Source organism: Ascaphus truei, unplaced genomic scaffold, assembly GCF_040206685.1.
Source record: "Ascaphus truei isolate aAscTru1 unplaced genomic scaffold, aAscTru1.hap1 HAP1_SCAFFOLD_447, whole genome shotgun sequence".
Classification (NCBI taxonomy): domain Eukaryota; kingdom Metazoa; phylum Chordata; class Amphibia; order Anura; family Ascaphidae; genus Ascaphus; species Ascaphus truei.
Window position 1 is genome coordinate 154,025 of NW_027456778.1, and position 27,541 is coordinate 181,565.

Sequence of the window (27,541 nt, forward strand, 5' to 3'; positions counted from 1 at the left end):
CTCCGTGCGGCGCTGTAAGCGCAGTATAAATCCGGGTCACTAATTTCAATTTTCTCCGCAGTTTTATTTTCAGAGTCAACGATGTGCAGGAAGTTTGGCCGAGAACTGAGGGGCGAGAGGGGTTAGGGAGCGATGCTCTGCGGGTCTCTGGCAGGGAGAGGGGTTAGGGAGCGATGCTCTGCGGGTCTCTGGCAGGGAGAGGGGTTAGGGAGTGATGCTCTGCGGGTCTCTGGCAGGGAGAGGGGTTAGGGAGCGACGCTCTGCGGGTCTCTGGCAGGGAGAGGGGATAAGGGAGCGACACTCTGCGGGTCTCTGGCAGGGAGAGGGGATAAGGGAGCGACACTCTGCGGGTCTCTGGCAGGGAGAGGGGATAAGGGAGCGACGCTCTTCGGGTCTCTGGCAGGTAGAGGGGATAAGGGAGCGACGCTCTGCGGGTCTCTGGCAGGGAGAGGGGATAAGGGTGTGACGCTCTGCAGACCTCTGGCACGGAGAGGGGATAAAGGAGCGACGCTCTGCGGGTCTCTGGCAGGGAGAGGGGATAAGGGAGTGATGTTCTGCGGATCTCTGGCAGGGAGAGGGGATAAGGGAGCAATGCTCTGCGGGTCTCTGGCAGGGAGAGGGGATAAGGGAGCGACGCTCTGCGGGTCTCTGGCAGGGAGAGGGGATAAGGGAGCGACGCTCTGCGGGTCTCTGGCAGGGAGAGGGGAGAGATGCTCTGCGGGTCTCTGGCAGGGATAAGGGAGCGACGCTCTGCACGGTGTCACCTGTCTGGATACTGCAGTTCAGCAAAGTGACTGTCCACCCATGTGTGATCCAGGCTGAAGCTCTTGAACTTCTGTTGAACAATCTGAGCCAGATTCCTCACTTCATCTGATCCAGCGGGGTGAGGTCTTCTGCTAACCGTCCTGCAGGACAAGGGACAGTGTCACTGTGTCACCCTGCGGGGGGAGGGACAGTCTCATAGCTCCCTTCTGTCTGTGTCACCCTGCGGGGAGAGGGACAGACTCATAGCTCCCTTCTGTCTGTGTCACTGTGTCACCCTGCGGGGGGAGGGACAGACTCATAGCTCCCTTCTGTCTGTGTCACTGTGTCACCCTGCGGGGGGAGGGACAGACTCATAGCTTCCTTCTGCCTGTGTCACTGTGTCACCCTGCGGGGGGAGGGACAGGCTCATAGCTCCCTTCTGTCTGTGTCACCCTGCGGGGAGAGGGACAGACTCATAGCTCCCTTCTGTCTGTGTCACTGTGTCACCCTGCGGGGGGAGGGACAGACTCATAGCTCCCTTCTGTCTGTGTCACTGTGTCACCCTGCGGGGGGAGGGACAGACTCATAGCTTCCTTCTGCCTGTGTCACTGTGTCACCCTGCGGGGGAGGGACAGGCTCATAGCTCCCTTCTGTCTGTGTTACTGTGTCACCCTGCGGGGGGAGGGACAGGCTCATAGCTCCCTTCTGTCTGTGTCACTGTGTCACCCTGCGGGGGGAGGGACAGACTCATAGCTCCCTTCTGTCTGTGTCACTGTTACACTGCGGGGGGAGGGACAGACTCATATCTCCCTGCTGTCTGTGTCACTGTGTCACCCTGCGGGGGGAGGGACAGGCTCATAGCTCCCTTCTGTCTGTGTCACCCTGCGGGGGAGGGACAGACTCATAGCTCCCTTCTGTCTGTGTCACTGTGTCACCCTGCGGGGGAGGGACAGACTCATAGCTTCCTTCTGTCTGTGTCACTGTGTCACCCTGCGGGGGGAGGGACAGACTCATAGCTCCCTTCTGTCTGTGTCACTGTGTCACCCTGCGGGGGGAGGGACAGACTTATAGCTCCCTTCTGTCTGTGTCACTGTGTCACCCTGCGGGGGGAGGGACAGGCTCATAGCTCCCTTCTGTCTGTGTCACTGTGTCACCCTGCGGGGGGAGGGACAGGCTCATAGCTCCCTTCTGTCTGTGTCACTGTGTCACCCTGCGGGGGGAGGGACAGACTTATAGCTCCCTTCTGTCTGTGTCACTGTGTCACCCTGCGGGGGGAGGGACAGGCTCATAGCTCCCTTCTGTCTGTGTCACTGTGTCACCCTGCGGGGGGAGGGACAGGCTCATAGCTCCCTTCTGTCTGTGTCACTGTGTCACCCTGCGGGGGGAGGGACAGACTCATAGCTCCCTTCTGTCTGTGTCACTGTGTCACCCTGCGGGGGGAGGGACAGGCTTATAGCTCCCTTCTGTCTGTGTCACTGTGTCACCCTGCGGGGGGGTCGAGGGACAGGCTCATAGCTCCCTTCTGTCTGTGTCACTATGTCACCCTGCGGGGGGAGGGACAGACTCATAGCTCCCTTCTGTCTGTGTCACTGTGTCACCCTGCGGGGGGAGGGACAGGCTCATAGCTCCCTTCTGTCTGTGTCACTGTGTCACCCTGCGGGGCGAGGGACAGACTCATAGCTCCCTTCTGTCTGTGTCACTGTGTCACCCTGCGGGGGGAGGGACAGGCTCATAGCTCCCTTCTGTCTGTGTCACCCTGCGGGGGAGGGACAGACTCATAGCTCCCTTCTATCTGTGTCACTGTGTCACCCTGCGGGGGAGGGACAGACTCATAGCTCCCTTCTGTCTGTGTCACTGTGTCACCCTGCGGGGGGAGGGACAGACTCATAGCTCCCTTCTGTGTGTGTCACTGTGTCACCCTGCGGGGGGAGGGACAGTCTCATAGCTCCCTTCTGTCTGTGTCACTGTGTCACCCTGCGGGGAGAGGGACAGACTCATAGCTCCCTTCTGTCTGTGTCACCCTGCGGGGGGGAGGGACAGGCTCATAGCTCCCTCGTGTCTGTGTCACTGTGTCACCCTGCGGGGGGGAGGGACAGGCTCATAGCTCCCTTCTGTCTGTGTCACTGTGTCACCCTGCGGGGGGAGGGACAGACTCATAGCTCCCTTCTGTCTGTGTCACCCTGCGGGGGGGAGGGACAGGCTCATAGCTCCCTCGTGTCTGTGTCACTGTGTCACCCTGCGGGGGGGAGGGACAGGCTCATAGCTCCCTTCTGTCTGTGTCACTGTGTCACCCTGCGGGGGGAGGGACAGACTCATAGCTCCCTCGTGTCTGTGTCACTGTGTCACCCTGCGGGGGGAGGGACAGGCTCATAGCTCCCTTCTGTCTGTGTCACTGTGTCACCCTGCGGGGGGAGGGACAGGCTCATAGCTCCCTTCTGTCTGTGTCACTGTGTCACCCTGCGGGGGGGAGGGACAGGCTCATAGCTCCCTTCTGTCTGTGTCACTGTGTCACCCTGCGGGGGGAGGGACAGGCTCATAGCTCCCTTCTGTCTGTGTCACTGTGTCACCCTGCGGGGGGGAGGGACAGGCTCATAGCTCCCTTCTGTCTGTGTCACTGTGTCACCCTGCGGGGGGAGGGACAGTCTCATAGCTCCCTTCTGTCTGTGTCACTGTGTCACCCTGCGGGGGGAGGGACAGGCTCATAGCTCCCTTCTGTCTGTGTCACTGTCACCCTGCGGGGGGAGGGACAGGCTCATAGCTCCCTTCTGTCTGTGTCACTGTGTCACCCTGCGGGGGAGGGACAGGCTCATAGCTCCCTTCTGTCTGTGTCACTGTGTCACCCTGCGGGAGAGGGACAGTCTCATAGCTCCCTTCTGTCTGTGTCACTGTGTCACCCTGCGGGGGCAGGGACAGACTCATAGCTCCCTTCTGTCTGTGTCACTGTGTCACCCTGCGGGGGAGGGACAGACTCATAGCTCCCTTCTGTCTGTGTCACCCTGCGGGGGGAGGGACAGACTCATAGCTCCCTCGTGTCTGTGTCACTGTGTCACCTGATGGTGTCCCCTATCTGCTGTCCGTCCTGCAGGTACTTGTTGAACATTTCCTTCAGATCGGACCAGTAGAGTTTCCCGGGAACGTCGCTCTGCCACGGAGCGTACGGTACCTCCTCCCCAACCACGGCGCCATTCTCCTCCCTGACACACGCTTTGCACGAAACGCGGGTCACCACGTACCCCAGGAGGAAGGCTGGGGACACGGGAGAGAGGGGACACATGGTGACACCAGAAACAGGGTAATAATACTCAGTGCCGTGTGTGTGTGTGTGTGTGTGTATAGATATACCCATATCTCTTTCTCCCTCTCACATCATGGAAGAGGCGGACATCTTTGTTTCTCCCGCCTTATTATTTTCTTTTATTTGTATGGTACGAACATATTCCACAGCTCAGTACAATGTGGGAGAGTAATAACATCGTATGAGGAAAGAGGGCGCTAGTTTCCCAGCAAGGGTTCTAGGTACGTGTTCTGGGGGTGTGGTTCTAGGTTCTGGTGATACTGTTCTAGGTTCTGAGTATATATCCCCCAATATTACAAATTACTGAGTACATTACTGTGTATTTTATCTGTATTCTTTCTTCATAAATATGGGACATTTACTTAAGTTCTTATATAGCCAAAATATTTTAAGCTACGACTATGTCAGTTCTTCCGATCCTGTCTCAGAGAACCCGCTTGTTCTTCCAGACCTTCTCTCGGAGAACCTGTCCGTTCTTCCAGGCCTTCTTCATCTGTTCTTCCCAACCTTGTCTCGGAGAACCCGTCTGTTCTTCCCAACCTTGCCTCGGAGAACCCGTCTGTTCTTCCCAACCTTGTCTCTGAGAACCCGTCCGTTCTTCCCGACCTTGTCTCTGAGAACCCGTCCGTTCTTCCCGACCTTGCCTCGGAGAACCCGTCCGTTCTTCCCGACCTTGTCTCGGAGAACCCGTCCGTTCTTCCCGACCTTGTCTCGGAGAACCCGTCCGTTCTTCCTGACCTTGTCTCGGAGAACCCACCTGTTCTTCCCGACCTTGTCTCGGAGAACCCACCTGTTCTTCCCGACCTTGTCTCGGAGAACCCGTCCGTTCTTCCTGACCTTGTCTCTGAGAACCCGTCTGTTCTTCCCAGCCTTGTCTCTGAGAACCAGACCGTTCTTCCCGACCTTGCCTGAACCCGTCCGTTCTTCCCGGCCTTGTCTCGGAGAACCCGTCCATTTTTCCCGACCTTGTCTCTGAGAACCCGTCCGTTCTTCCCGACCATGTCTCGGAGAACCCGTCCATTCTTCCCGACCTTGCCTCGGAGAACCCGTCCATTCTTCCCGACCTTGTCTCGGAGAACCCGTCCATTTTTCCCGACCTTGTCTCTGAGAACCAGACCGTTCTTCCCGACCTTGTCTCGGAGAACCCGTCCGTTCTTCCCTACCATGTCTCGGAGAAACGGTCCGTTCTTCCCGACCTTGTCTCGGCGAACCCGATAATTTTTAACGACCTTGCCTCGGAGAACCCATCCGTTATTCCCGACCTTGACACAGAGAACCTGTCCGTTATTCCCGGCCTTGTCACGGAGAACCCGTCTGTTCTTTCCGGCCCTGTCTCGGAGAACCTGTTCGTTCTTCCCGACCTTGTCTCGGAAAACACGTCTTTTCTTCCCGACCTTGAATCGGGGAATGGTTGTCGGAATAGTGTTTTGAGCAAGTGAAAAATATCTTATGGGGGAAAAACGACCTTGTGGAAATGACTTTTAGTATTTTGGGTACCATTGGGGGTCCCGTGCTTCCTCCTCTCGTCGGCGCCGTGATCCAACTCTCCACCCGACCCAAGGGGGGAGATGAAGGAGGGAGCACGGGGCCCCCAGACCAGTAGAGAGAGGTTGGTGCGAGGGGCGGGAGTGGTGAGTGTGTGTGCACTCTGTGAGAGGAGTCTTACCTTTTCCGGAGCGGGCCCCTTCCTGTAGCGTTACGCTACAATGGCGACCGATGTCAAATCACGCTGCGTCGTCATATGACGTGTTGCCATGGCAACATGACATCGCATGTTGCCACGGCAAGGCGTTGCCACGTGACTTCATATTACGTCATGGTATCAGGACACTGGAGGAGGGCTGCTTGGCAAGGTAATTCCCTTGGAAAAAAAAAAATCTACAAGGGGGACCCCGCTGCCAGCCTTGTGCCCCCGCAACGCCCAAGACCTGCCCTGTTTACACACACACCGCGTTCAGGAATAAATGGGCCTCTTTAGTTTTTCATCATATCTTTTATATTTCCCGCCCAAAACCTATGAAAATGTGCAGAATTGTAGGTCTGTTCTGTAGATTAACTCTATATAACAAACACCACATAACAATATCTCTCTCTCACACACAAAGGACCTGTCCGATCCGAGGTGGATCCAAAATTTGGGGGAAATAATTGCCCATCTCTATGTACCACGGTGGGGGGGTACGTGCATTCCCACCTATGCCAATTTATATCTAGGCTGGTGGAAGGAAGCTGCCTTCAGTAAAAATAATGAGATATGCTGGCCTTGTGGAACTCTGAGTCGGATATATTGACGACGTTTTCATTCTATGGAGGGGGGGAACAGCTGATCTCCTAGACCTAACCATCTCCAAAAACCATGCTCTCGATACCTCTATGTTTAGGAAAGAAATGGGTATAAATAACCTGCGGAGGGCCAATAGAAATCCCCCCCCCCCCAGACATATGATCTCCGGTATACCGACTGGTCAATTCCTACGATTGAGACGGAACTTCTCGACCATAACGGAGTACGAGAAGCAAGCTAAAGATATGAAGGACAGGTTTTATGAACGGGGACATAGCAGAAGATCATTATACCTAATGACTGTCAGGATCCGGGATCCTCGGTGCGCTCGGCGTGCTCCTCGCGTGCCACAACCCGCGCGTCCGGGTCTCCCGCCTCCTGCAGCACATCTCGCCTGCCGGCGAATACCAGCAATCCATCAAGGGGCGCGGGCGGACTACACTCTGCACTAAATGCCGTCCCCGCTGGCCCTGCCTCCAGGCTACGCTCGCACGCTATGCGCGGCACTCGCACGCATGCGCTGAACCTCCCTCGCTCCTCTGCCTATACTACATTAGACGCAGTCTAATGGGATACACCTGTACTTTCTCTACCAGCCAACCACAGCCAGGCATACTCCTGAGTATGCTCTCCTCTCATTGGACTATCTCCCTTTATATGCTCAGCTGCCGCACTGGCAATTTGGCCGAGCATAAGCCTTCCTGCTAGCGAAGTGGTCACTGCTGTCTCGCCTCCACAGTCTTGTCCAGATCCGTGTTCCTGACCGTAGCTTCTCTTCTGGGCTCCGCTCTTCTGTTCTCCTGACCTCGGCTACGTACGGCCACCCGCACCTCTCCACTACTGACCTCGGCAAAGTACCACGACGATCTCCTCTCTCCAATCCAGACCACAGGCCAAGTACCACGATGATCCACCTCTCTCCAACCCAGACCACGGATAAGTACCTCCTACGATCCGCTACTCTCCAACACCGACCTCGGCAAGTATCACTGACCATCCAGACCTCTCCTACCCCGACGCGGCTACCTCGACCAATCTACCCTCCAGACGCGCCCACGCGGCTGTGGGTTGGTGTTATATCCAATCGCCACCTCGGCCCCGCCTTGTTTGGGGTGAGCGCTCCGTTACAATGACGTGTCTGGGTGGCAAACAGTATGTGTGAGAGACCCGCCTACAACGGGGACAGCCAGCATCGGGAGGAGACATGCAGGAGGATAAGTAGGATCTCTTCATCCCCGCGGTGAGAGGGATGTCCTGGGGCGGCCACCCGATAAGTTATATAACCACTGCACTAACATTTGGACCCTGTGCTTTGCAGTTACATACATGTATATCTTGATCACGTGTCGGGGCGTGTGCTTCCTGTCTCTGCTTTTTTAGGCACTCCTGTGGGCTGTGGCTCATATTGTAAAGACGTCGCCGGGACGCAGAAATGGCGCCGCAAACCCTCCACACTGGCTGGAAGCGTTCACATACGTTACATTGGACACAATTATATCTGTTCCGGTTTTCATTGCACCAGTGTGTGTGTGTGTGTGTGTGTGTGTGTGTGTGTGTGTATATATATATATATACAGAATAAAATAAATGAATTCTTCAGTATTAGGTGATACCTTTTTTTATTTCACCTAATACTGAAGAACTCATTTATTCTGCACTATCGCAACTGGACTAACACGGCTATTATATATATATATTATACACAGACAGATACATATACTGACCGATCAGGGCGGTGACAATGACCCCGATGATAATTCTCTGATATTGGCGTGAGATTCGGGGGATAAAGGGTTTCTTCTTCGTTGTCTCCTCCCCCTGCGCATCCTGAATATGAAGCTCCGCCCCATCGTCGTCTTCTACGCCGCGGTATATGGAATAGGAAGTGCCGGGCGCAATCTGTGGGGCGAGAGGGTGTCACTATATATATATATATATATATATATATATATATATATATATATATATATATATATATATATATATATATATATATATATATATATATATATATATATATATATATATATATATATATATATATATATATATATATATATATATATATATATATATACACTGAGCCACAGAGCTGACAATCTATTCATATTCTAATTAAAGTCATAGAGGAGTTATAGGGAGGGGGTATATGGGGTAATAGGAGGTGTTATAGGGACAGGTTATATGGGGTAATAGGAGGAGTTATAGGGAGGGGTTATATAGGGTAATAGGAGGAGTTATAGAGAGGGGGTATATGGGGTAATAGGAGGAGTTATAGGGAGGGGTTATATGGGGTAATAGGAGGAGTTATAGGGAGCGGGTTATATGGGGTAATAGGAGGAGTTATAGGGAGCGGTTATATGGGGTAATAGGAGGAGTTATAGGGAGCGGTTATATGGGGTAATAGGAGGGGTTATTGGGAGCGGGTTATATGGGGTAATAGGAGGAGTTATAGGGAGGGGTTATATGGGGTAATAGGAGGAGTTATAGGGAGGGGTTACATGGGGTAATAGGAGGAGTTATAGGGAGCGGTTATATGGGGTAATAGGAGGAGTTATAGGGAGGGGGTATATGGGGATATAGGGGTTAATAGGAAGGGTTATATGGGGTAATAGGAGGAGTAATAGGATGTGGTTCAGTGATTTTAGGGTTAAAGACAGGTAGGAGATAAGGAAGAAGTGGACACCCCATCTGGCCCTGATTCCTGCATTTGAACTACGCTGGAAAGGAGGATATCATCTATACCAGACTGCATCATTACTGCTGTGATGCTGCCTTTACCATTTATATTTGCTGTGACTTCACTTCTCAAATGATGCACTTCTTTTTACCAGCCTCAGTATGTCTCAAACTCTATTCATATATCTCCATCTCTCCTTCCTCACCACTTCTCTGCTCACATGAACTCCTTTCTTACCTGCGTCCTCTGACACCACACAGCTATATACCCTGCACTAAAACACCCCCCTACAAATCATCCTCACACATCTTCTTTCTATCCATGCTTCTCCTCCTTGCTTCTGGGGATATCTCTCCCAATCCTGGTCCCTGCCTTATTCCTACATGCGCTCGTCCTCGCCTCCCACATGCAACTTCTACTCCTTCTGGTGTCAACCCCTCCAACCTCATACCCATCCCCTGCCACCCTCCCTCCTCTCTCCCTTTCTCCTGTGCCCTTTGGAGTGCTCGCTCCCTCTCTAACAAGTTCCTCTCTGTGCATGACTTCTTTCTCTCTCACTCCCTGCTTCTCTTTGCTATAACTGAGACCTGGCTCACTCAGTCTGACTCTGCTCTGGAAGCTGCCCTCTCTTATGGTGGCCTTACCTTCTCCCACACTCCGCGCCCTGATGGCAGGGGTGGAGGCGTGGGGCTCCTGCTCTCCTCTCTCTGTCGTTACCGAACCCTTCCTATTCCTCCATCTCTTGCTTTTCCCTCCTTTGAGGTTCACACGGTCCAGATCTTCTCTCCTCTCCATGTCAACGTGGCGGTCATCATCGCCCACCTACCTCTACTCATCCCCCTTCTGCCTTTCTCTCTCACTTTGAATCCTGGCTCTCTTTCTTTCTCTCCTCAGACTCCCCTGTTCTTCTCCTTGGGGACTTCAATTGCCACATTGATGACCCCTCTCTCCCTTGGGCTTCCCGCTTTCTTTCTCTAACCTCTTCTTTTGGCCTTCAACAGTGGACTGCAGCCAGCACCCACAAGGATGGCCACTACTTAGACCTGGTTTTCACTAAAAAGTTCTCTCTCCGATTTCTCCATTTCCTCTCTCTGACCATCATCTCATCTCATGCTCTCTATCTCGCTTCTCCCCTTCTCCACCTCCATCTACCCCCCGGTTCTGCAGAAACCTGCGCTCTATTCACTTACCTGACTTTGAGTCCACTTTACGCTCCTCCCTCTCCTCTCTGAGCTCTGCTACAGACCCTGACAACCTGGTCAGGAACTCCAACTCTGCCGTATCCTCCTCTCTTGATCTTCATGCCCCGCTTTCTCTCTGCCGCCCTCGCCCTTCTAACCCCAGACTCTGGCTAAATTCCCACACGCGCATGCTGCATTCCTCCACTCGTTCCTCTGAACACCTCTGGAGGAAATCTCACACTCTCGCAGACTTCCTTCACTACAAATTTATGCTATCCTGTTTCACCTCTGCCCTCTCGCAAGCTAAACAAGCCTACATTTCTGCACTAATCAACATGCACAAGTCTAACCCACGCCGACTGTTCTCTGTCTTTGATACTCTACTCAAACCACCCTCAGCTGCCTCTCCTTCCTCCATCTCCGCTCAGGACTTTGCTGACTATTTTAAGGAAAAGGTGGAATCCATACATCAGAACATCCCCTCTGTTTCTTCCTCCCATCCTACACCGCTTCCTAACTCTCCTCCTGCCTTCCTTGACTCTTTTTCCACTGTCTCAGAGGAGGATGTGTCGCTGTTGATCGCCTCTTCTCCCTCTACCACTTGCCCTCTTGACCCCATTCCCTCCCATCTCCTAAAACCTCTAGCTCCTACTATAATCCCTACGCTCACACACATTTTTAACTCCTCTTCTGCTCTGGAACCTTTCCATCCTCCTTCAAACATGCAACAGTCATACCATTACTCAAAAACAGCAAGCTTGACCCTCCCTGTCCTTCTAACTATCGACCTGTCTCCCTCCTGCCTTTTGCCTCTAAACTCCTTGAACATCTTGTATTCTCTCGCTTGCTCCACTTTCTCAACACCTATTCTCTCCTAGACCCTCTACAATCTGGCTTCCGCACTGCTCACTCCACAGAAACAGCCCTCACTAAAATAACTGACGACCTCCATGCTGCCAAAGACAGAGGTCATTACACTCTGCTCATATTACTCGACCTCTCTGCAGCATTTGACACCATGGATCACCCTCTTCTCCTTCACATTCTCCATACTCTTGGTATTTGGAACAAAGCTCTATCCTGGATCTCATCCTACCTCTCCCATCGTACTTTCAGTGTCTCTTCTGCTAACACCTCCTCCTCCTCTATTGATCTCTCTGTGGGGGTACCCCAGGGCTCTGTCCTGGGACCTCTTTTCTTTTCTCTGTACACACTCTCTCTAGGTGACCTAATAACATCTTTTGGGTTTAATTATCACCTCTATGCTGACGACACACAAATATACTTTTCTACCCCCGACCTTACACCTGCTATACAGACCAAAGTTTCTGAATGTCTCTCTGCGATATCATCCTGGATGGCCCTCCGCTGCCTTAAACTCAACATGGCTAAAACAGAGCTCCTCATACTTCCTCCCAATCCTGGCCCTACTACCTCCTTCCACATTACTGTTGGAACTACGATCATTCACCCAGTAGCCCAAGCACGCTGCCTAGGGGTCACACTCGACTCCTCTCTCACATTCGCCCCTCACATTCAAAACATTTCTAAAACCTGTCACTTTTTCCTCCGCAATATAACAAAGATACGCCCTTTCCTCTGTTGTTCGACTGCTAAAACTCTGACTCAGACCCTCATTCTCTCCCGTGTTGATTACTGTAACCTCCTGCTGTCCGGCCTTCCTGCCTCTCACCTGTCTCCCCTACAATCTATCCTTAACGCTGCTGCCAGAATCACTCTACTCTTTCCTAGATCTGTCTCAGCGTCTCCCCTGCTGAAATCCCTCTCCTGGCTTCCGATCAAATCCCGCATCTCACACTCCATTCTTCTCCTCACTTTTAAAGCTTTACATTCTTCTGCCCCTCCTTACATCTCACTATACCCCCCTCTGCCCCTCCTTACATCTCACCCCAATATCTCACTATACCCCCCTCTGCCCCTCCTTACATCTCATCCCTAATTTCTCGCTATGCACCATCCAGACTCTTGCTTTCTTCTCAAGGATGTCTTCTTTCTACCCCCTTTGTATCTAAAGCCCTCTCCCGCCTTAAACCTTTTTCACTGACTGCCCCGCACCTCTGGAATGCCCTTCCCCCCAATACCCGACTAGCACCCTCTCTATCCACCTTTAAGACCCACCTTAAGACACACTTGCTTAAAGAAGCATATGATTAGCACTGTGGATATTCTGAACACATGATACATAAAGCTTGGCCCCCTGCAGACGCACTTACCAGAACTCCCTCCTACTGTCTCTGTACGTTCTCCCTACCTACAAATTAGACTGTAAGCTCCTCGGGGCAGGGACTCCTCTTCCGAAATGTTACTCTTATGTCTAAAGCACTTATTCCCATGATCTGTTATTTATATTATCTGTTATTTATATTATCTGTTATTTATTGGATTACCACATGTATTACTACTGTGAAGCGCTGTGTACATTAATGGCGCTATATAAATAAAGACATACATATATATATAAATAAAGACATACAATATGGGTATTAGGGTGTTAGAATAACTCACCGCTCCCTGGAATAATTCCCTGACGGTATTCATGTCTCAGTCTGACCTACAGAGTGAGGAGAGAGCGAAGCTATCTGTGTGTGCCGGGAGCAGCCCCACCCACCCCAACCGCACTCCCACCCCTCACTCACCCGCTGCGCACTCCCACCCCCCACCCACCCGCTGCGCACTCCCACCCCCCACCCACCCCAACCGCACTCCCACCCCTCACTCACCCGCTGCGCACTCCCACCCCCCACCCACCCGCTGCGCACTCCCACCCCCCACCCACCCCAACCGCACTCCCACCCCTCACTCACCCGCTGCGCACTCCCACCCCCCACCCACCCCAACCGCACTCCCACCCCTCACTCACCCACTGCGCACTCCCACCCGCTGCGCACTCCCACCTCAACCCACCCGCTGCGCACTCCCACCCCCCACCCACCTCAACCGCACTCCCATCCGCTGCGCACTCCCACCCCCCACCCACCTCAACCGCACTCCCATCCGCTGCGCACTCCCACCCCCCACCCACCTCAACCGCACTCCCATCCGCTGCGCACTCCCACCCCCCACCCACCTCAACCGCACTCCCATCCGCTGCGCACTCCCACCCCCCACCCACCTCAACTGCACTCCCACCCCTCACCCACCCGCTGCGCACTCCCATCCCCCACCCACGCTAACCGCACGCCCACCCCTCACCCACCCGCTGCGCACTCCCACCCCCCACCCACCCGCTGCGCACTCCCACCCCCCACCCACCCCAACCGCACTCCCACCCCTCACTCACCCGCTGCGCACTCCCACCCCCCACCCACCCCAACCGCACTCCCACCCCTCACTCACCCGCTGCGCACTCCCACCCGCTGCGCACTCCCACCTCAACCCACCCGCTGCGCACTCCCACCCCCCACCCACCTCAACCGCACTCCCACCCCTCACTCACCCGCTGCGCACTCCCACCCCCCACCCACCTCAACTGCACTCCCACCCCTCACCCACCCGCTGCGCACTCCCATCCCCCACCCACCCGCTGCGCACTCCCACCCCCCACCCACCTCAACTGCACTCCCACCCCTCACTCACCCGCTGCGCACTCCCACCCCCCACCCACCTCAACCGCACTCCCATCCGCTGCGCACTCCCACCCCCCACCCACCTCAACTGCACTCCCACCCCTCACCCACCCGCTGCGCACTCCCATCCCCCACCCACGCTAACCGCACGCCCACCCCTCACCCACCCGCTGCGCACTCCCACCCCTCACCCACCCGCTGCGCACTCCCACCCCCCACCCACCTCAACTGCACTCCCACCCCTCACCCACCCGCTGCGCACTCCCATCCCCCACCCACGCTAACCGCACTCCCACCCCTCACCCACCCGCTGCGCACTCCCACCCCTCACCCACCCGCTGCGCACTCCCACCCCCCACCCACCCCAACCGCACTCCCACCCCTCACCCACCCGCTGCGCACTCCCACCCCCCACCCACCCGCTGCGCACTCCCACCCGCTGCGCACTCCCACCTCAACCCACCCGCTGCGCACTCCCACCCCCCACCCACCTCAACCGCACTCCCATCCGCTGCGCACTCCCACCCCTCACCCACCCGCTGCGCACTCCCACCCCTCACCCACCCGCTGCGCACTCCCACCCCCCACCCACCTCAACCGCACTCCCATCCGCTGCGCACTCCCACCCCTCACCCACCCGCTGCGCACTCCCACCCCTCACCCACCCGCTGCGCACTCCCACCCCTCACCCACCCGCTGCGCACTCCCACCCCCCACCCACCTCAACTGCACTCCCACCCCTCACCCACCCGCTGCGCACTCCCATCCCCCACCCACGCTAACCGCACGCCCACCCCTCACCCACCCGCTGCGCACTCCCACCCCTCACCCACCCGCTGCGCACTCCCACCCCCCACCCACCTCAACTGCACTCCCACCCCTCACCCACCCGCTGCGCACTCCCACCCCCCACCCACCCGCTGCGCACTCCCACCCCCCACCCACCCGCTGCGCACTCCCACCCGCTGCGCACTCCCACCTCAACCCACCCGCTGCGCACTCCCACCCCCCACCCACCTCAACCGCACTCCCATCCGCTGCGCACTCCCACCCCCCACCCACCTCAACTGCACTCCCACCCCTCACCCACCCGCTGCGCACTCCCATCCCCCACCCACGCTAACCGCACGCCCACCCCTCACCCACCCGCTGCGCACTCCCACCCCTCACCCACCCGCTGCGCACTCCCACCCCCCACCCACCTCAACTGCACTCCCACCCCTCACCCACCCGCTGCGCACTCCCACCCCTCACCCACCCGCTGCGCACTCCCACCCCCCACCCACCTCAACTGCACTCCCACCCCTCACCCACCCGCTGCGCACTCCCATCCCCCACCCACGCTAACCGCACGCCCACCCCTCACCCACCCGCTGCGCACTCCCACCCCTCACCCACCCGCTGCGCACTCCCACCCCTCACCCACCCGCTGCGCACTCCCACCCCCCACCCACCTCAACTGCACTCCCACCCCTCACCCACCCGCTGCGCACTCCCACCCCCCACCCACCCTAACCACACTCCCACCCGCTGCGCACTAAACCCCAACCGCACTCCCACCCCCCACCCACCTCAACCGCACTCCCACCCCTCATCCACCCGCTGCGCAGTGACACGGTGTATCTACACCCTGATACACGCCGCGCTGTATAATGATGCAGAGTATCTATACACTGATAATGATCACGCTGCGCTGTATAATGATGCAGAGTATCTATACACTGATAATGATCACACTGCGTTGTATAATGATGCAGAGTATCTATACACTGATAATGATCACACAGCGCTGTATAATGATGCAGAGTATCTATACACTGATAGTGATCACGCCGCACTGTATAATGATGCAGAGTATCTATACACTGATAATGATCACACAGCGCTGTATAATGATGCAGAGTATCTATACAGTGATAATGATCACGCCGTGCTGTATAATGATGCAGAGTATCTATACACTGATAGTGATCACGCCGCGCTGTATAATGATGCAGAGTATCTATACACTGATAATGATCACAGTGCGCTGTATAATGATGCAGAGTATCTATACACTGATAGTGATCACGCCGCGCTGTATAATGATACAGAGTATCTATACACTGATAGTGATCACGCCACGCTGTATAATGATGCAGAGTATCTATACACTGATAATGATCACGCTGCGCTGTATAATGATGCAGAGTATCTACACCCTGATACACGCCGCGCTGTATAATGATGCAGAGTATCTATACACTGATAATGATCACGCTGCGCTGTATAATGATGCAGAGTATCTATACACTGATAATGATCACACTGCGTTGTATAATGATGCAGAGTATCTATACACTGATAATGATCACACAGCGCTGTATAATGATGTAGAGTATCTATACACTGATAGTGATCACGCCGCACTGTATAATGATGCAGAGTATCTATACACTGATAATGATCACACAGCGCTGTATAATGATGCAGAGTATCTATACAGTGATAATGATCACGCCGCGCTGTATAATGATACAGAGTATCTATACACTGATAGTGATCACGCCGCGCTGTATAATGATGCAGAGTATCTATACACTGATAGTGATCACGCCACGCTGTATAATGATGCAGAGTATCTATACCCTGATAATGATCACACCGCGCTGTATAATGATGCAGAGTATCTATACACTGATAGTGATCACGCCGCGCTGTATAATGATACAGAGTATCTATACACTGATAGTGATCACGCCACGCTGTATAATGATGCAGAGTATCTATACACTGATAATGATCACGCTGCGCTGTATAATGATGCAGAGTATCTATACACTGATAGTGATCACGCCGCGCTGTATAATGATGCAGAGTATCTATACACTGATAGTGATCACGCCACGCTGTATAATGATGCAGAGTATCTATACACTGATAATGATCACGCTGCGCTGTATAATGATGCAGAGTATCTATACACTGATAGTGATCACGCTGCGCTGTATAATGATGCAGAGTATCTATGCACTGATAATGATCACACTGCGTTGTATAATGATGCAGAGTATCTATACACTGATAATGATCACACAGCGCTGTATAATGATGCAGAGTATCTATACACTGATAGTGATCACGCCGCGCTGTATAATGATGCAGAGTATCTATACACTGATAGTGATCACGCTGCGCTGTATAATGATGCTGAGTATCTATACACTGATAGTGATCACGCCGCACTGTATAATGATGCAGAGTATCTATACACTGATAATGATCACGCCGCGCTGTATAATGATGCAGAGTATCTATACAGTGATAATGATCACGCTGCGCTGTATAATGATGCAGAGTATCTATACACTGATAACGATCACGCCGTGCTGTATAATGATGCAGAGTATCTATACACTGATAGTGATCACGCCACGCTGTATAATGATGCAGAGTATCTATACCCTGATAATGATCACACCGCGCTGTATAATGATGCAGAGTATCTATACACTGATAGTGATCACGCCGCGCTGTATAATGATGCAGAGTATCTATACACTGATAGTGATCACGCCACGCTGTATAATGATGCAGAGTATCTATACACTGATAGTGATCACGCCGCACTGTATAATGATGCAGAGTATCTATACACTGATAATGATCACACCGCGCTGTATAATGATGCAGAGTATCTATACACTGATAATGATCACGCTGCGCTGTATAATGATGCAGAGTATCTATGCACTGATAATGAACACACCGCTCTGTATAATGATGCTGAGTATCTATAGACTGATAATGAACATGCCGCACTGTATAATAACGCTGAGTATCACAGTGCTCATGCTGCTCCGGAGATGTTGCTGGTTCGGCAGATAAGACGGGAGGGAGGGGCGCTGCCGCTGATATAATGAGGGGCACCCTAATTCCTGGAATTGGTGCAAGTCCCCCGCCCTTAACCCTGTAAGGACCAGAGAGGTTAATACACAGTGGGGTGTGTGTGTGTTTGTGTATGTATATATATATATATATATATATATATATATATATATATATATATATATATATATATATATATATATATATATATATATATATATAAATTGTGTGTGTGTGTGTATTATACACAGATATATATACACACACATACTATTATACACGAAATGACACTCACCTTATTATACACAGATATACACACAAACCATCACACAGATATACACACAAACCATCACAAACATATACTGTATGCACTCACACCATCAACCACATATATACACTTACTCACCATCACGCGCGCACACACACACAAATACACCCACACAATCACAGATATATACATACACTATTACACTCCCCCATTATACACATATACACACACACACACACACCAACACACAGATATATACACACATGCATCATCATAAACATATATATACACACACACACGTACCATCACACACACAGATATACACACACACGCTTGTACTATCAAACACACAGATATATACGCACATCACACACACGCATGTACCATCACATATACTGATATCTACACACACACACGTATGTACCATCACATACACAGATATCTACACACACGCATGTACCATCACATACACAGATATATACGCACATCACACACGCATGTACAGTAACATCACATACACAGATATCTACACACACACACACACGCATGTACCATCACATACACCTATATCTACACACACACACACGCATGTACCATCACATACACACAGATATATACGCACATCACACACACAGATATCTACACACACACACACACGTACCATCACATACACAGATATATACGCACATCACACACATGCATGTTTCATCACACACACAGAGATATATACACACACACACACACACATGCAAGTACCATCACACACTCAGATATACACACACACACACACGTACGTACCATCACACACACAGATATACACACACACGCACGTACCATCACACACACATATATACACACACACACACACACGTACCATCATACACACAGATAAACACACACACGTACCATCACACACACATACACATGCACGTATCATCACACACACAGATATATATACGCACATCACACACACGCATGTACCATCACACACACTGATATATACACACATCACACACACACACATGTACCATCACATACACAGATATCTACACACATACACACACATGTACCATCACATACACAGATATGTACACACACACATGTATGTACCATCACATACACAGATATCTACACACACGCATGTACCATCACATACACAGATATCTACACACACATGCACCTACCATCACACACACATGTACCATCACACACATGCACATACCATCATACACACGCATGTACAATCACACACAGATATATACGCACATCACACACCATCACATACACAGATATCTACACACACACACGTACCATCACATACACAGATATATATATACGCACATCACACACACGCATGTAACATCACATACACAGATATCTACACACACACACACGCATGTACCATCACATACACAGATATATACGCACATCACACACACGCATGTACCATCACATACACAGATATCTACACACACATGCACCTACCATCACACACACATGTACCATCACGCACATACCATCATACACACGCATGTACCATCACACACACAGATATATACACACACGCATGTACCATCACACACACAGAAATGTACACACACACGCATGTACCATCACACACACATATATATACACACACATCACACGCACCTTCACACACACAGATATATACACACATGCATGTACCATCACACAAACACAAACATGTACCATCACACACACAAACATGCACCATCACACACAAAGATATATACACACACATGCACGTACCATCACACAAACACACATGTACCATCACACACACACATACACACACCCAGATATATACACACACACGCATGTACCATCACACACACATATATATATATATACACACATCACACAGAAGTCGTGTAACCCAAAGAAGTGTATGTCCGGGTTGCTAACAGTGAGGAACCCTCAACCAACCATCCCAGGGAAGTGGAGCCGGAACCAGTGAGTGACGATCCCTTGACCAGCCCTGAAGACGCACTACAAGCTGCCGGGCGTGACCGTGATCTGCTCCGTGAAGACGGGAAACTGCGGAGAGAAAATAACGCTGAGCTACAGAAGACGGTGCTCGCAATTTACTCGGCGGCCAAAACCGAATTGGAGGATCTCAAGACTGAGCTTAGATACTGCAACCGCTACTAATGCCACCATGGTGGAAAAACCGAGCACGTCTGACAAAAGGGTTGCCATCCCCTGGTAAAGGGGAGCGCGGGTCGCTCACATGGAATGGTATATGTATATATGATAGTATAGCCAATTTAAATAAAGGCCCCATCTGTAATACAGCGATGGTCTCACTCACAGACTGGGTGGGATAGAAAGCTCCACAATATAACGAAGGAGACATGGAAGCAGGCTCAGAGAAAGCACAGGGAAGAGATGAAGACCCTGAGAGGAGAATTGCAGGATGCACTCAAGAAACAGGGATCTCTCGCTGATGAGTTGAACTTGCAGCAAAGCCTAGAAGTGGAAGAGCTAGAGCTGGCAGGTAAACGCACATCCCAGCAACGTGGGATAGATAGCGTGAATCAGAGATTCTTCTCCCTCTGATAGGAGACCTTTAAGAATCCTCACGCATGGAGTCGGTCAGTATTTCTTAATCCCTCAGGTGGTGGTCCCCCGAAAATAAAAGGCAGAAAGAGCCCCAATGGTGTAATATTGCCACAATAGCAGATTGTATTAGAAGATATATGATATAGCACTCACATTTGCACTCACATTTGCACTCACATTTGCACAGAAATAGGGTACAGCGGAGAGAACCAACTAGGTGATGCCGCTCGTGTATCGGGTCACGGCGCCGCTCCGCTTCCTCACGCGTCACTGCCGGTGATGTCTCATTCACTGGCGGAAGTGTCCTCCGTGGTTGCTGCGGTGCCCCCAGTTCCCGGCTTTGCAGGTCTCACGTCTCGCTCTCCCTGGTCCTCCCAAAGACTCCACTGATCCGATTCAATGCGTTTCACTTCGGCTTCCTCAGGAATCGTCGGAAGGATTGTAAGCCTGAAACAGGAGTATCAGGAGGCACTGAAAGAAACGAGTCTCTCTCAGCAAGTGGTTCGCAATCGCCATAGAGAGGTGGAAGTCTCTCAGAATGAGGTTCACACTCTCCGCATAGAACTGAATTCCTCACACCAGGAGGTCAACAGTGTCCGGACAGAGGTGGACATATCCCAGAATGAGGTTCATTCTCTCCACATAGCACTGGATGCCTCACACCAAGAGATCAGCAGTTGCCGCACAGAACTGGAAGTCTCTAAAAAGGAACTTCACAGTCTCGCTGAGGAGCTGGACATCTCCCAAAAAACTATCCTCAGTCTTAATATGGATCTCAAAGTCTCTCAGAAGGGGCTTCAGACCCACAACCTAGGGATAGAAGTGTCACGCCAGGAGTCCGGGAGTCTCAAAGCAGAAGTGTGTAAATGGAAGGAGGACTACAAGGAAGCCCTGAATATTACCGAGACTGCAAAAAGAGAAAATACAAGGCTGAAAGAAGAACATTCTGATTTGACGTCAATGAAAAGAAGGAAAAGCTGCACGAGCTACAAAAATTTAAAGAAACTATTGGAAGATGAAAAGTTTGCAGCATTGGAGCAACACGCACAAGCAGAGCACCTACTGCAGAACCAACTGCAAGGTCTGCGTACGCACCTCCAGAATGCCGAGGAGAAGCAGCGAGATCTGCAGGAAGAAAATCTGCAGGCTGCTAAAGAAATACAAGTGCTGCAGGAACATCTGATTACCCAGTGTGTCCCCGCAGAGCAGCATGAGGAACTGAAGGCTACCCTGACCATCACCAATGCATCGCTAGAGCCCAAGCTTAGAGGCCAGGTGACTGTATAGGGGGAAGCACAAGAAGGTCCAGAAACTGAGGCAAGCAGCTGCGGCCCGAGCAAAGAAATTCACAGTGCTCCACAATATAACGAAGGAGACATGGAAGCAGGCTCAGAGAAAGCACAGGGAAGAGATGAAGACCCTGAGAGGAGAATTGCAGGATGCACTCAAGAAACAGGGATCTCTCGCTGATGAGTTGAACTTGCAGCAAAGCCTAGAAGTGGAAGAGCTAGAGCTGGCAGGTAAATACACATCCCAGCAACGTGCAGCTCTGCAGACGCAGATTGCTGAGCTCAAGAAACAGCTCGCCAAAAAGGAACAGAGTGAAGAGGTGTCCGTTCATCAGGAGGCCAACCTGACACTGCGCTATGAGGCCAAAATGGCTCGATTCCCGCACATTGCTGGACCACATGGACAATGAGAGGGCCCGGCTGCAGCTGGAGCTGGACAACGTCCGGGAGGAGCACCAGCAGCTACAGATCAGAAGCAGAGAAAAGGAAACAGATTTAAGCCTTGCGCCGAGTCAACTGGGAGATGTGGAATCACAACTCAATTCCAAAGAAGCTGAACTGGAAACTGCACTGAGTGGGAAAAGAAGTGCAGAAGGACAGTTTGAAGAGCTGAAAACTCGAACAGCGATTCAAGAATAGCTATTTAAGCGATACCATGAAATGGCACGAGTCTGGGATAGTAGAAATAGATTCCGGACATCAGACAGAATTAAGCCGACGGAGGCTTTGCAAGTAAAGGGGAAAAGCTGCACACCACATGACAATAATAAAAAAAAGATACAACTCCCGGTGCTCCTGGCTCAGGATTCTCTGTGATGATCCAGCGTACAATGGAAAGAATCAGAAACGTCGGGCTCCACGGAATTTCCAAGATACATTTATTGCCAACAAATTGACTGACGTTTCGGCCCCAATTTGTTGGCAATAAATTTATCGTGAAATTTCCGTGGAGCCCTGTTTGGTAGAGGCGTTGCAAGACCCGAGCAAGGGTTACAAGGAATGGACATTTAGGGCTAAATTGGAGTCCTTGGAAAAGATGGCGAGAGAAAGCTATTTGCGTAAACGCTCTGCGACTGGGGAAATCCCATGACCACGCGGTCGGTAGAAAGACTGTACTTGGGGAAAAAGTCCTCCTTGAGCGGCTGAGGAGTGCTGATCTCAAGCACCTTCTGGAGGAGACACTGATAACCTGGAGAAAGGGCTCCGATCCCAGCGGGACGGAGGGTTCTCGTTCTCCATCCACTCTCATTCGAGCCGCAGAGATATCTCGAGTGAGAGTGGAAGGATGGGCTTCTGCCGTGGTAAGTCCGACCTTCCCACAAACAGGGGAGGTATGCAACAGGGACTTTTCCCTGTTTTAAGAAACGCTCTCTAAAATCCAGCAGGGATCTGGTTAAGTGCAGCAGGCAGTTACCCAGACTCCACCTGGCCAATTAAGTCTGTAAAGAAAGGCCTCCTGTTTCCAACAGGAGAGAGATTTTCCTCAGTACACCAGGGTGCTGACAAGAGGAAAGAGGTCTTGAACAGAAAGGCTCTGCTGAGATCAAGACACCCAGAGACCTATATTCCCGGACACAGGAACCTACCAGAGACTGACATGAAGGGCCACCTGCTTTAAGGGATCTCCTGAGACTTTGGGGAATGGGCTGGGAATGGGATAATCCCTCCAGCCCTGGAGAAAGGGACTGTGGAAGTAAGTTAGCCCTTACAAGGCAGAGGGGTTTGTTGTTTTTGTTTATTTGTGTTTGCTGTGCTATTTAAAGGAACAGACAATAAAGCCTTATTTTAATTTCACCTTAAAACCGGTCTCCATTGGGTACCTCTGCACACACACACAGACACACACAGACACACACAGACACACACAGACACACACAGACACACACAGACACACACAGACACACACAGACACACACACACACACATACGCGCATGTATCATTACACACACAGATTTATATATATTTAAACAACAAGAAAGTACCAGAAACGGTGCACACAGGTATACCAAGAAAGTGCCAGAAACGGTGCACACAGGTATACCAAGAAAGTACCAGAAACGGTGCACACAGGTATACCAAGAAAGTGCCACAAACGGTGCACACAGGTATACCAAGAAAGTACCAGAAACGGTGCACACAGGTATACCAAGAAAGTACCAGAAACGGTGCACACAGGTATACCAAGAAAGTACCAGAAACGGTGCACACAGGTATACCAAGAAAGTGCCACAAACGGTGCACACAGGTATACCAAGAAAGTACCAGAAACGGTGCACACAGGTATACCAAGAAAGTACCAGAAACGGTGCACACGGGTATACCAAGAAAGTACCAGAAACGGTGCGCACGGGTATACCAAGAAAGTACCAGAAACGGTGCGCACGGGTATACCAAGAAAGTACCAGAAACGGTGCACACAGGTATACCAAGAAAGTACCAGAAACGGTGCACACAGGTATACCAAGAAAGTACTAGAAACGGTGCACACAGGTATACCAAGAAAGTGCCAGAAACGGTGCACACAGGTATACCAAGAAATTACCAGAAACGGTGCACACAGGTATACCAAGAAAGTACCAGAAACGGTGCACACAGGTATACCAAGAAAGTACCAGAAACGGTGCACACAGGTATACCAAGAAAGTACCAGAAACGGAGCACACAGGTATACCAAGAAAGTACCAGAAACGGTGCACACAGGTATACCAAGAAAGTGCCAGAAACGGTGCACACAGGTATACCAAGAAAGTACCAGAAACGGTGCACACAGGTATAAAAGAAAGTGCCAGAAACGGTGCACACAGGTATACCAAGAAAGTGCCAGAAACGGTGCACACAGGTATACCAAGAAAGTACCAGAAACGGTGCACACAGGTATACCAAGAAAGTACCAGAAACGGTGCACACAGGTATACCAAGAAAGTACCAGAAACGGTGCACACAGATATACCAAGAAAGTACCAGAAACGGTGCACACAGGTATACCAAGAAAGTGCCAGAAACGGTGCACACAGGTATACCAAGAAAGTACCAGAAACGGTGCACACAGATATACCAAGAAAGTACCAGAAACGGTGCACACAGGTATACCAAGAAAGTGCCAGAAACGGAGCACACAGGTATACCAAGAAAGTACCAGAAACGGTGCGCACGGGTATACCAAGAAATTGCCAGAAACGGTGCGCACGGGTATACCAAGAAAGTGCCAGAAACGGTGCGCACGGGTATACCAAGAAAGTACCAGAAACGGTGCGCACGGGTATACCAAGAAAGTACCAGAAACGGTGCGCACGGGTATACCAAGAAAGTACCAGAAACGGTGCGCACGGGTATACCAAGAAAGTGCCAGAAACGGTGCACACAGGTATACCAAGAAAGTACCAGAAACGGTGCACACAGGTATACCAAGAAAGTGCCAGAAACGGTGCACACGGGTATACCAAGAAAGTACCAGAAACGGTGCACACGGGTATACCAAGAAAGTGCCAGAAACGGTGCACACGGGTATACCAAGAAAGTGCCAGAAACGGTGCACACAGGTATACCAAGAAAGTACCAGAAACGTGTGTGTGTGTGTGTGTATATACCTGTGTGCTCCGTTTCTGGTACTTTCTTGTTGTTTGAATATTATCACTGCCCCGGGAGCAGCGCTGTCTGCAGTTACAGCTACTTCTACTGGGCAGCTTATGGGAACCACTTTCTCACATTAGGCGTGCATGCGGTATACTGTGTGTGATATATATATACACACACACACACACACACACACACACACGCATGTACCATCACACACACAGATATATACACATCACACTCACAGACACACACACACAGACATACACACACATGTACGTACTAACACACATACAAATATTTACACACGCATGTACCATCACACACACACACATACACGTACCATCACACACAGATATATACACACGCATGTACCATCACACACAGATATGTACACACACCTACCAACACACACACACAGATATATACATACACACACAGATATATACACACACACATAGATATATATATACACACATCACACACACATACCATCTCACACACAGATATATACACACAAATCACACACACGGATATACACGCACACACACACACACACACACAGATATATACACACACGTACCATCTCACACACACAGATATATACATACACATCACACACACAGATATACACGCACACAGATATATACACACACGTACGTACCATCTCACACACACAGATATATACACACATCACACACACACAAGCACCATCACACAAATACACACAAACACACTCACCTCCCTCCGTTCACATGTGGATCAGTGTGTGCAAGTGACGAGTTTCAACACACACACAAACACACACACACACACTACATCCGTGTGTACATAACATAATTCAAAGTCCATAAATGGGGGGAGTGGAGACCCACAGAAATTACACAACATGAAGCGACGCTCTGCGGGTCTCTGGCAGGGAGAGGGGATAAGGGCGCGATGCTCTGCGGGTCTCTGGCAGGGAGAGGGGATAAGGGAGCGATGCTCTGCGGGTCACTGGCAGGGAGAGGGGATAAGGGAGCAATGCTCTGCTGGTCTCTGGCAGGGAGAGGGGATAAGGTAGCAACGCTCTGCGGGTCTCTGGCAGGGAGAGGGGATGAGGGAGCAATGCTCCGCGGGACTCTGGCAGGCAGAGGGGATAAGGGAGCGATGCTCTGCGGGTCTCTGGCAGGGAGAGGGGATAAGGGAGCGATGCTCTGCGGGTCTCTGGCAGGGAGAGGGGATAAGGGAGCGATGCTCTGCGGGTCTCTGGCAGGGAGAGGGGATAAGGGCGCAACGCTCTGCGTGTCTCTGGCAGGGAGAGGGGATAAGGGAGCAACGCTCTGCGGGTCTCTGGCAGGGAGAGGGGATAAGGGAGCGATGCTCTGTGGGTCTCTGGCAGGGAGATGGGATAAGGGAGCGACGCTCTGCGGGTCTCTGGCAGGGAGAGGGGATAAGGGAGCGATGCTCTGCGGGTCTCTGGCAGGGAGAGGGGATAAGGGAGCGACGCTCTGCGGGACCTGGCAGGGAGCGGGGATAAGGGAGCGACGCTCTGCGGGTCTCTGGCTGGGAGAGGGGATAAGGGAGCGATGCTCTGCGGGTCTCTGGCAGGGAGAGGGGATAAGGGAGCGATGCTCCGCAGGACTCTGGCAGGCAGAGGGGATAAGGGAGCGATGCTCTGCGGGTCTCTGGCAGGGAGAGGGGATAAGGGAGCGATGCTCTGCGGGTCTCTGGCAGGGAGAGGGGATAAGGGAGCGATGCTCTGCGGGTCTCTGGCAGGGAGAGGGGATAAGGGGGCGACGCTCTGCGTGTCTCTGGCAGGGAAAGGGGATAAGGGAGTGACGCTCTGCGGGTCTCTGGCAGGGAGAGGGGATAAGGGAGCGATGCTCTGTGGGTCTCTGGCAGGGAGAGGGGATAAGGGAGCGACGGTCTGCGGGTCTCTGGCTGGGAGAGGGGATAAGGGAGAGACGCTCTGCGGGTCTTGGTGCATCTCTAGACTGTAAACCGGCCCTTCTCTGTGGAAGCCGGCCCTTCTCTGTGGAAGCCGGTCCTTCTCTGTGGAAGCCGACCTTTCTCTGTGGAAGCCGACCTTTCTCTGTCCGGTCTCTGTGGAAGCCGGTCCTTCTCTGTGGAAGCCGGTCCTTCTCTGTGGAAGACGGTCCTTCTCTGTGGAAGCCGACCCTTCTCTGTGGAAGCCGACCTTTCTCTGT

General features: G+C 51.8%; 1 protein-coding gene across 1 annotated transcript in view; it reads right to left on the reverse strand.

Annotated features, from left to right (window-relative positions):
- Nucleotides 1-26,140, reverse strand: part of LOC142484867 (transferrin receptor protein 2-like) — a 49,334-nt gene extending 23,194 nt beyond the window's left edge. Inside the window, 7 exon segments of the mRNA XM_075584098.1 lie at nucleotides 1-105; nucleotides 765-905; nucleotides 3,795-3,990; nucleotides 8,048-8,222; nucleotides 12,711-12,756; nucleotides 17,573-17,720; nucleotides 26,094-26,140. The exon segment at nucleotides 1-105 is cut by the window's left edge and continues 7 nt beyond it. Of these exon segments, the coding sequence (XP_075440213.1) occupies nucleotides 1-105; nucleotides 765-905; nucleotides 3,795-3,990; nucleotides 8,048-8,222; nucleotides 12,711-12,743 (650 nt within the window). The 5' untranslated portion in view covers nucleotides 12,744-12,756; nucleotides 17,573-17,720; nucleotides 26,094-26,140.
- Nucleotides 26,141-27,541: the final 1,401 nt, after the last annotated feature.